Below are 11674 nucleotides of genomic sequence, written 5' to 3'. Positions count from 1 at the left end.
CAGCAATTCATAGTAGAGGCAGGTTTTTGAAAGAAATGCTGCACCTCATTTCCTCTCCTGTCTAACAAGGGAGACACAATATATCACGGCCTCAGAAGATAAGGCCAAGCTTCATTATGGGTGTCTCATTAATGTTGTTTTGAGCAAGGAACATATGTGAACTTTTAATAGGCAGAAAGTAAACCATTAGCGTTTCCATTAAATTTTGCACTGTTATTCCACTTCGTATTACCTTTTAAGTATGAATGATGCAGTGATTTGACATGTTCAAGGGAACTTTATTAATGGGAGTTTCATCTGTGGGTGAAGGCTAGAAATGGCACACGAAAAAGTAGAGCTCACCGTGATTGTCTGAGTTCAACATTTTACTGCCACAACTTTAATCACCTGCTGCTCTTAATCACACCAGTGCCCTTTGGAAAAGTCATCGACGAACAAAAGAGCAGTTTAAAATGCCCAGGCCATTTTTCCCCAAATGCTTCACCTTAGTTTTAAGTAGGTACCAACCTGCAGAGGGTAACTGCACTTAATTTTACCCTTTACTACCACCCCAGCATTTATTTTTTAAAAAGGCGATATTATACGTTTTGAGTTTTTCCCTTTCCTTTAGCGTGTTATATAGTTTTTTTTATGCATGTAAAAAGTTTTCAGAGCTCAAGGTCCATGCCAAAAGGAGCCGTTCTCCCCACAGAAGACACTGATCCTGAACAGCCTTGTCAGTCGTCTGGCCTTTTCTTCAATTATTTGTCAACACCACTGTGTAAACCAGTACCTCATTGCTGTACAAAGATGTGAAAGGTAACATCGTGAGCAAAGCAGCCAATACCTCTGTTAGTGACTGCAAAAAGTCTTCATCTACTCCTACTATCTGAGGACATTGACCCTGTGGATTAACTCTGTTTTTGATTGAAATATCTCCACATTGGCTTTTGTAATATTGAGAGATAATCAAGAGAAATTGTGAATGCTAAGCCCAATTTGAAGGCAACTAAATAATGAGAGTATAAAGTTTGTTGCCGATAAATCTTTGTTCATGTTGCTTTTTGGTGTTTATAACCTAGTGCAGCGCTAGCCTTAGCTAGCCTTAGCTAATGTGGCTCCTTCCAAAGACTGGGAGTGATGTTGGACTAATTTTGTAATGTTGAGGGACAATCAAGACAAACTGTGACCATTAATCTTCATTTGAAGCCAACTAAAGAGCAGTAGGTTGAATGCTGATAACTGTTTTTACATGCTGATTTTTCGGCTGTATGTAAATTTACTCAAGAGACATGCTCCGAAGGTAACATATAGATAAGGAAATTTATGAAATTCAAATGTAGGAATTAATTTGCTTGGCAACATTTAAATTTTTTTAGATCTTACCTCATTCAATCTGTTTAAGGGGCCACACGTTGTAAAAGTCCCACTTTAGATCTGGTACTGTCATCTGGTTTCTCCCTCGAGTGTCTTAATTTGATGGAAATATTTGTAACTGACCATGAAGCTGTTGTTTTTAATGTTCACTACAGCTCTCTATTCCTTGTCGCTCCCATCCAACATACTCTTGCATTTTCAGCGTTGGTTCGACAGTTAAATTCTGTGATACTTTTAATTCATCAACCTTTAATTCCACTGTATCTCCTCTCATCCAGATGCACCGTTCAATTCATTTAACAAGCAGTGCTTATCCACCCTCGACCAAATTGGACCATTTAAAATCAGGAAACGAAAAAATAACCTCCACTGACTGAATGATTACACTCGAGGCCTTAAGAGACTCTGCAGAAAATCTAAAGGACAAGGGAAGTTCAACAAGTCTGAAATAGCACATAACTGCCTGAAAGCTAAATATGAATATATCAGAAAGCATTCATAGGATTTAAGATTATCTAGAAATAACCACAATCCTAAAGTTCTCTTTTAGGTACTTGATTCTGTTTTTACTGGACCCTCCACTTCTTCTCCTGTACCTGAAACTGAGATGTCCAAAAAGTTTCTCACTCTTATGAACTCCTCTTCCAGCATCTCAGAAATCATCCCCACTAAGCTGCTTACGAGGTTTCCCCACTGGTCGCACTGTTATTGTGCAGATTTTTAACTCTCTGACCTCTGTGTTTTTTTTCCAGACAGTTTGCTGTCGTTCACCCACTGCTAAAAGACAAATTTTGAACCCGTACCTTTAAGTAACTATAGACCAATCTCAATTCTGCCTCTTTTTTCAATCTACCGTTCAGCAGAAAGTAATTTCATCCCAACTGATATCTTTTATGAATAATGATAGTGTTTTTAACAGCTTCCACTCTGGTTTTAGAGCACTTCTCTGTACAGAGACAGCACTTGTTAAGGTTACCGATGACCTTCTGCAAAGTGCAGACAGAGGCAACAGCTTGATTTGAATTCTATTAGATTTAAGTGCAGCCTTTGACACAGTCGATCGCAGTATCCTCTTACATCCTTTGCAGACTTTGGTAGACATCGGGGGCTCAGCTCTAAGTTTACCATGCACATACCTCTCCAACAGAACTGTTCCTGTCACTCTGGGTCACTCCTCTTCCTTGACAGTTCAGCTGAATTGTGGTGTCCCTCAAGGCTCAGTTCTTGGCCCACTTCTGTTCTCTATATACATGCTACATTTTGGTGAAGTTATTCAAAATCATGACATGTTTTACCATTTGTAGCTTTTTTGGTGCTAATCTTGGTGGTCTCTCAAATAATATTACGCAGACTGCCTGGAATCTAGGCTCTAATATTTGATGCTAAACTGTTCTTCCAGCTCAAGTTAGTCTCTAAAATTAGATCATTTTTTATTCGCTGCTGATCCACAAAACGTTGTTCATGCTTGTATCTGTTCTTGGCTTGATTACTGCAATGCACCTTACTGTGGTATCAGGCAGGGCTCCCTCCATTCTCTCCAGCTGGTACAGACCACTGCTGCTCGACTCATTACTGGAACAAAAAGGCATGATCACATCACCCTTGTGCTTGCCTCCCTAAATTGGCTCCCTGTCAGATTTCATATTGATTTTAAAATTTTATTGCTTACTTTTAAGACCTTAAACAGCCTTGCTCCTGAATACATGTGCCCCCTCGACCATTAAGATTCACAGTGGAGCCCTGCTGGTTGCTCCAGGTCTGCGTTTGTGACTAAGGGTGATGGGGTTTTTGCTTTTAGAGCCTCCACACTATGAAAACTCTCTGCCTGGCTTCTTTTAAATTGCTCCTTTAAACTTCTTTTTGTGAAAGCTGAAATGTTTGATATATGTTTTATTTATACTGTTTTTATTCACTTCAATTGTCTTGTCTTTACTCCTTAAGTGCTCATTTCATTGACCTTTTTCTCATTTTATATGCATTATCTTGCTTTATTTTTTGTTTTGTAAAGCACTTTGAAACATCATGAAAAGTGCTATATAATTGAAGATTATTAATATTGTTATTACTTTGCAACTATGGTTCGCACCTCACATCTTGTGGCCTTCTGGGCAGTGAGACCGAGGCTAATGGATCAGACTCATGGTTGAACTTGTGCAATGGTGAAGTTTAGTGGTGAGGTGGTTATTGTGTTGTTGTCATGGTGGAAGGGCAGCAAACATTGGCAGAGCTGAAGGGGAACATGGAGAGCAGTGCTTGCACAATATAACATGACATTGTAGAAGACTTTGTGTGAAAATCTACTTTAAAGACCATAAATATTTAGTTAATATTCTGTTCAAATGTCGTATTCCTGCATAAAAAAGACTTTGAACAAATTGGTTCACCATAATTAGCCCACACAAAACTTGGGGCAGGGTCATTCCAGCAAAAGAGTACTGGTTGGTCTTAGACCATCTTTGGAAATAATAAGACTGCCATGTGGGCCAACAGGGACCCATTACAAATATTTGCTCTGGGGCCTCCAAGCAGGTTAATCCAGCCATGATGAAATGAAGTGGAGGTGTCACATAGAGGAAAAAGTACATGCGCAAGGAAAGTACTTGCTTACTAGGTAAATTTACTTTCTTTCCATCACTATCAATACATATTGTATAAAATATACAAAATACATTCTACAGCACACATGGTTTCTGTGTATTTCTACATTAAATATGGTCAATTTTCTCATGTCTTCATTTTTTTTTACAATCACTGATGTATTTGATTGAAGTCGTCGGTGTTGAGAAAACGATGGCAGAACAATAAACTTTGAGTCAATACTCTATCAGCGTCTCATAATCAATCGGAGAAGAGAGAAGAATCCAGTTATCCCGATTTTTGAGCGTCAGGAAAGGAAGCATCCGTCAGTCTGTCGGCTCGCAACGGAAACATCGAGTGAAGCAGAAGCCAACGGAGTGAAGTGATGGTCACTTTCTGATTGATCATCCTGTCTAAGAAGTGCCATAGGTGCTGTGCGGTTAAGCGCGTGGCTGTGCGCGTGTGCGTGCGTGCGGCAGCAGCTGCTCCCTCCCCGACTTTATCCCTCCCTCATGCTCAGTCCTGCAGTGGCGGATGGGCTCGGTGCTCCCGCAGGCAGGAGCGCAGACGTCTGAGGAGCCTCTTGGTGTCAAAGAGACGCAGACGGAAACACAAAGAGCGTCTTCCAACAAAAAATCCCTCTGAGCCTCAAAGACGGATTTTAAAGCGCGTGTACCTCCTGTGAGCGATTCAGGATCAACTTTATCACTGTGTTCGGCTGTTTTTCTTCTTCTTTTGCGCAGATTCAGGCAGCACCTGGCAGCATCTTCAACATCTTCAGGCTTTCAGCATCAAATGAGCCGCGCACGGTCAGTAAACAACAGCCCAACTGATATTTGGCTGAATTTGCTTTTTTTTTCTAAGGTGTTTTTCTCATATATTTTTCCTTGTAAACAGCTACTTCTCTTTGCCTTTCATAGGAGGATGTGTTTGGGGTGACATTTTTAAGTTTCTATATTGCAACTTTCCCCTTTTTCCAGTGGCAAAAATTTGATGCAACCGGCTGTGATCATAAATGTAAAAAAAATACTACATCTACGAAATACTATATGTTCAGAATGACATCCTGCTAACCGTACTTAATGAATGAATAATTAATATTAAAGCTCTACTGCAGATGTTTTCCTTTACCATGTCTATATTCTTAAAATTAGCATAAATATCAGATAACTTCCTCCCTTTCTTCTTTACTAAATGTTTCTGACTGGGACCAGTTGTGATCCAAACACATGGTGGTGGGATGTGAAAAGCTTTTCAGCCTGTTTCTCTCCAGGAGTGTGTTATTTGCTGTTGTTTGGTCTGCTACAGAGCTGCTCCTGCAGCTGCAGGTGGGGACAGCCTCTGACATCTGTGATGTTTCTTTAAACAGATCTGATTGCATCCCTCTGATGGACTAAAGGTGTGAGGAGGAAGACAGAGTGAGGAGGAGGAGGTGGGAGGTTTGCGTGAGAATTGCTTTGCTTGGAGGTGAGAAAGTCTATTAACAGCTGACGGACAGCCACTCCCTGGAGGAATGAATGTACATATAAGGACAGCACTGGCACCAGCATCATCGGACTCATAGGATGTGGCATAAATAGGGGGGAACCATGAGTTACATTTTCTACAAAGATTTCTATCCACACAGAAACGAAGGAGCCGCAGACCTCAAGACTGGAAGCTGGAACCTGATGTTTTTGGTAAGGATTTCCTGCCTCTGTGGATTCTGATTGTGGTGTTTTGCTTTTTCTCAGTCGTGTCTATGAATGGATTTTAATGAGGACCAAAGGAAACCTGCACTGTAAGCCTGACAGTCGAGAGATTTTCTTCCTTCTCTGCTGCCCCTCTTGCTGTGTTTCTGTTCCCACTGGGACAGCAGCATGGATCTGTCCCAGGACCAGCTGTCGAACTGGAGCTCAGTCCAGCCCAGCTTCTCTACACTGCTACAGTACGACGGCTCTCAGGAAAGACTCAACCACACCTACAGCTTCCACAGTGCTATGATGCTGCCCTCCACATTCAGCTCACCTACTTCCTCCCTCCATCAGCCAGTGCCCTCTCTGCTACCCTCCTCCCTCATCTCCTCCCCTTTATTCTCCACCATCGCCACCTCATCCTTTCCACAAGCATCCACGTTTATCTACCGACCCTCCTCTTCCTCCTTCCCTTTGTCCCTGGGCACCTTTTCTTCTAATGACTTGACGGACCTGGAGAGCATGCTGCTCTGGACTCTTCATGAGCCTGGCACAATCGCTCTGACCATCATGTACTGTCTGTCTTTTATTTTGGGATTTGTTGGGAATTTAATGTCTCTGCGCGTCCTCACCAACAGGCGGAGCCGGCGACTTGCTGGCGTCAGCGCCACGCGCAGTCTCCTGGTGAACCTGGCGGTATGTGACCTGGCTGTAGTGTGTGTGTGCATGCCCATCACCCTGGGAAGCCAGATCTACACTGCCTGGGTCTACGGCGACCTCCTGTGCCGAGCCGTACCCTTCACCCAGGCTGTTTCAGTCTCCGCTAGTGTGTTAACGCTGACAGTGATCAGTGTGAATCGCTACTACAGTGTTCGATCACCACTGCGAGCTCGCTCCATGTTTACCCGCCGTCGAATCTTGGCGACCGTCGCCGTAGTGTGGATAGTGTCTTCGATCATATGCGCTCCTATTTTAGTGATGAACCGGCGACGGGAGATCAGCTTTGGGACATTTGCCATCTTGGTCTGTCAGGAGGAGTGGCCTCAGCATCGCCTGAAACAGGGGTAGGTACTCTGACAGACTGCCAGGGTTCTTAGATCTAGACTATGAACGTCCACTTACAATCCATGATGCAGCCTGAGGGTCTTGACACGACAAGCTGACAGCGAGCCACTGGTTGGGCCATGGTTAGTGTTTCATGGCCCTCCATCATCGGTAGTTTTTGTGTGTCCAGTTCTGTCAGCAGTAATTGAGCATGTGGAGTTGGAGGAGGCTGTCAATGAAAAGAGAGCTCTCTAATTGGATGTTCAGTCCAGCGAATCTGTAATTGCATAATTTTAAGGTGTTTTCTCCTTGGGTTTTTCCTCATAAGATGAAAGACCACAGACTGGTGAAATAAGGACAAAACAAAGTCAAACTTCATTGTGCTAGTTGAGACTTTTTTCACATACTAATTGAAGTTGTGAGAATATAATGAAGTTTTTCAGTGGCATAAAGATGTACACTATCTTTCTGAGATGTTTTTTTAGATCCAGAACAAGAACTTGCATCGGCCGTCAGGTTGTTTTGTTGTCTGTAGTCTTTGCAGTGTCTTGCAGTTAGCATTTGCCTGTGCTTGTTCTTACAGTTTCCTTTGGCGTATCAGAGGCCAGTAGATTCTCATACAGGGACCCACTTGCCATTCAAACCTGTGAGGTTCTTAAATGCTGTGCTGGGGAGCTCGCATTCAAATTCAGCACCAATCTTCTTTACTATAAAACACAGCTTTAGAGACACTTGTTCATTTTTTTTATCCTTTATTTGATCCTTTTTCAGAATTTCCCTGTTTTGTCATCTTTAATTTTGTGTTGTCAAATGTCTCAGAATGACTTGGATTGTGCAGCCTCTGTACATTTGGGCTGATATGGCATTATTGCTTCATTGTCTATTCAATCACTTCGCAACTGTGTGCTGAAAAGCATCAGCACATTGTGTTAATCATCCAGAGATACGCTCAAATCAAATTTTCTTGAGGGTGCTAATACAGGCCTGCTGGTTAAAATTTTGTCATATTGATCTTTGTATGTTGTTGATGAAAACAGGAGCATATTAAAAAGTACTGAAAGGAGTCCACTGTGTCCCTGATAACTATACTTAGGCTGCAGTCCATTACTCCAAGACTGCTGTTATTCTAAAAATATCCTCAAATTTCTAAGTAGCAGAGACTTTACGGCTCCAGCAACGTAAAATTACTTTGTTAGTGTTTCACCTCATTTTCTATTCTTCCACAGATACAATGTGCTGCTGTTTGTGATGCTCTACTGCCTGCCAGTGACCTTTAACCTCACCATCGGCTTCCTAACCGGCAGGCGGCTTTGGAGAGGGAAGAAATCCACTTTCGCTGATCTTGATCCTCGCAGCCAAGCACTGCACGTCTCGCGTCTCAAGACGCGCCAGAAGATTGCCAAGATGGTGGTTTGTCTGGTGCTGCTGTTTGCAGTGTCCTGGCTGCCGCTTTACTTGGCTGACCTTTGGATCGACTGCGAGCAAAGGCCACCATCTTGGCTCCTGCAGACGCGGCCATTTGCCCAGTGGCTGGGCCTGACAAACTCCAGCCTTAACCCTATCTGTTACTGCTTCATTGGGGATCTGTACCGCTCAGCAAAGGTGATACGGACAAGATACTACCAGAAAGTCGCCGCTCTCTTCAGCACCTCCTCATTCTCCAGCTCAGCTGCAGTGGCATCTCCTGTTGCAGTGATTACAGACACCAAAGTGACTGCAGCTGAGCGCCACCATATTGCTGCCGCTGCTGTGGCAGCGTCTGCACCCATTGTTACGCTCCCTCGGCTGCTGAGCTTGGCTCGAGGCCAGGGACTGGGGCAGAAGGTCGGAGACAGTTCAGACAGCCGAGCAGGATCTGACCACAGTATCTCAGACTGGTGTCGGTCCAATGCCAGTGTGTGTGACAACTCCTTGTTCCCCTGCCAGCTCCACACACTCCAGCACTCCTTACAAAGAGCAGACCTCCTGCCTGCAAGAAGACACTCAGTGAATGAGAACGCTGCACCTTTACCTTTAAGAATGGAGTCCGTGGAAATAGACATGCTGCCTTTGAGGAGGCATTCAGGGGACAAAATATATGGTCTGTCAACTGATAAGAGAGACATCATTACCATGGGTAGAGACACTCTCTGTAATACTGGACAGCACAGAAGTAAAACATTACAAACCTACTCTCTGGTAAGCAGTCGGGAGGACGAAACAACCGATATAACCAGCTTATGAAACCTGCAGCAAATCTGATGTACCAGCAGGGAGGAATCATTTCTTTTTGTCACATACAGCTCCTGATTCACAGTTTGCAGTTGACCGTGTGAGTTAATCCCTTGCAGAAGCCATTGTTTGTCTTGAGGCGAAACCGACGTGGCCTATGGTCCGTCTTCTCTGTGTAGTATTCTCTTGTGTCATCATAAGCTTGGCATCCTGGGACAGTGTTTGCAAGACAAGGTCAGGTTTTCGAAGGCAGGTGGAGTGAGCAATGATGGAGTCAACCCTGCAGGGGAAGACTTGGAGTGTTATTTAGTCCTGCGCTGGAAATCCAGTTATCAGTAAGAAGGATGGATTGCAGCACTGCGCCATCACATGCAAGTCATATAATAAGTGATTAAGCTGCCCGTCATGGTTGTGTCTAACATGCTTGAGACAGTAACCTAGCAGGACATATCTGTGTGATAAAATCTTTTCTTTGCATTTGCCTCTTTCTTTCTTACTGCTTTGCTAATGGTTTTGTTTGTATTTGTTGCTCACATAAAAGGTCAAACCCTTTGTTACAGTGCAATGTGTCACACACCAATGTGTAGAGAGTTTCTGACGGGTCTTTGCGGGGTAATGCCACCATCAATGTCTGCAGCAAGAAATGTTATGTAGCAGCAGGTGTTCATGTGTGCAGTCATACAGGTAATTTGCAAAGAATATGAGACATACTGCAGTATGAAGCAGAAAATGAAAACTCAGAATACAGAAAATGGTTTTGTCATGCATTCTGTGATATTGCTATTTGGTATGAAATAACTTTTCGGGTTCATCAGATTTTTGTAAGCTAGACCAGGTCATCTGAAATAAGACCAAAACAAGCAGGGTTGCATTATAAAGAGGAAATCAAAAGGGTCGGCTCACCCAAATAACCACATATATATATTCTTGTATACCTTAAGTGGTTTCTAACCATGAAGATAGCTGAGGTTTAATTTGCCTTGGTGTTGAGTTAACCATCTCTGACTTTTCTGATGCCACCCACATACGTATTGAATGACAGATTCATCCTGCCAACATCATTTTCCAATTAAGGGCGCCCTGTGGATTTTCTTCTTTCTTTTCTTAGTTTCTTCTTTTAAGTCACAGTCATAGTGTTACTCACCAGAATGCACTGTATGTCCTTGAAGTCTAACAAATATGCTGAAATATTCCTTCCACACAAGGCAAAGCTCGTCTCTGCATTGCTTGCATCCACATTTACTTTACTTTCTAGCGGTCTTCTTCCCCGCATTTAGCTGACACATTGCTGTGTTTTTCGGTGCATTCATGTGACACCACTGGCAGGAATGTGCACCGTGCGAGTGCTCTTGTGCATGAATGAGGCATAGACAAAATGGGAAGCTATTCATAAAAACATTACTCATTGGTGTGAGTGGTCAAAAACTACCCTCGAAGAGCTGTTATATCTGCACAGTGAATGCCCCAATATTGGAAATCCTTCACTCCCCTACAAAGCTCTGATTGGTATAGTTGTTTTTCCAACCATGGCAACAAGTGTCGGTGAGTGCAACACCAAACCTATCTGAAACCGTAAATAAATCAGAGATCCATAACTTGGATATGAGTGTGTTTGCTTCTCTGGATCGTAGTTGTTGGGGCACAGACATCTCAAAACCAAGACAAAGCTGCATGCTAGATACCGCTAAAGGTCAGAGAAAATGTTTGTGGTGAGCTGACCCTTAAACCATTTTGTTTGTTGATTATATCACATTAACTGTAGTGTGAACAGCTACAGAAAAATACAAGAGACATATAAGACTATTTTAATATTTGATAACAGGAGAGTTTTGGCCCAACCAGAGACACTGCCTGTTAACCAGCTCATGCCTTGTTGAGTTAAGGACTGAAACAGGGTGCCAAAAAAATAGCTTTAAAGGTTAAAGAAATAAGACACACACACACACACACACACACACACACACACACACACACACAGATGCATGCACACAGACAACAAAATCTAATCTACCCTCAGGCTTCCTCCAGTTTTGTGCAAGACAGAGGTGGTGAACAGCATGAACTGCTGTGACATCACACTTGTCCTTGCAGCAAAAGTGAAGTGGTGCAACACTCAAGGCATCAAACAGTGTTGAAACTGTCCTATTTATGCTATTGGATAAGGTTGCTTTCTACCTTGGAAAATCTCAATGCCATTATGCTGTGACTGTGTCTTTCATCTCTAATTCTCTCTTTACTTTCATCTACCTCTCTCTCTTTCTCAGTTTTGCACCGTGTCAATGGAGGGCATGTGTACTAAATAAGGCGCATTTGGTGTTTCATTAAAAAAGCGAAAAACTTTGTCTGTGGTCACGTGTATCAATGACTGAAAGGTCCCAGGGTTTACACACAATTGAAAGAGCCTTCAAAACAGTGGTTCCTAAAAGAAGTTTGAGGATTGTTTAAGCTGCCTTTAGTTCATAAGAAAGCCTGGAACAGACAGCTAAAAGGTCCTGGACCCTTTGTCCATTCTCCTCATGTTCCTGCAGACGATTAAATCTTAATGGGGTCTGAATTTAGTTATGAGTAGCTCTCATTCCTTTATCAAACGAGTTACAAAAGAAGTTGAGGGCGGATGAGATTCAAAGACAGCCTCATCAAACTTGTGAAATGGACATCGCTCCACCATGAATTTGATTAGTGATTGTAGAACAAGTTTGGCATGATGATTTGACTTGTTCTTCATAAGGAAGTTAGCTTGCATATTTCAGACAATGAAACCACTTTGATGAACGTTAAGTTAAGTTCAGGCCCATACGCAGAAAAAAGAGGGA

The 11674-nt window shown here is 42.8% G+C and overlaps 1 protein-coding gene across 1 annotated transcript; it reads left to right on the top strand.

The window, feature by feature from the left end:
• The first annotated feature begins 5792 nt into the window (after nt 1-5792).
• On the top strand, nt 5793-11161 carry LOC143319045 (uncharacterized). The gene is made up of 2 exons (XM_076727612.1): nt 5793-6670; nt 7877-11161. Exons 1-2 carry the CDS (start codon nt 5793-5795, stop codon nt 8871-8873), a joined length of 1875 nt encoding a protein of 624 aa, XP_076583727.1. The 3' UTR covers nt 8874-11161.
• Nucleotides 11162-11674: the final 513 nt, after the last annotated feature.

This window comes from Chaetodon auriga, chromosome 4, assembly GCF_051107435.1.
Source record: "Chaetodon auriga isolate fChaAug3 chromosome 4, fChaAug3.hap1, whole genome shotgun sequence".
Lineage (NCBI taxonomy): Eukaryota > Metazoa > Chordata > Actinopteri > Chaetodontiformes > Chaetodontidae > Chaetodon > Chaetodon auriga.
The sequence above is the reverse complement of the archived record's forward strand: the minus strand, read 5'-3'. Positions and strand labels throughout refer to the sequence as shown.

Excerpts from the sequence above, each read along its gene's own strand:
- LOC143319045 (XM_076727612.1), top strand. The coding sequence starts at position 5,793 with ATGGATCTGTCCCAGGACCAGCTGTCGAACTGGAGCTCAGTCCAGCCC. Across the intron at positions 6,671-7,876 it reads CAGCATCGCCTGAAACAGGG|ATACAATGTGCTGCTGTTTG; the intron begins GTAGGTACTCTG and ends ATTCTTCCACAG.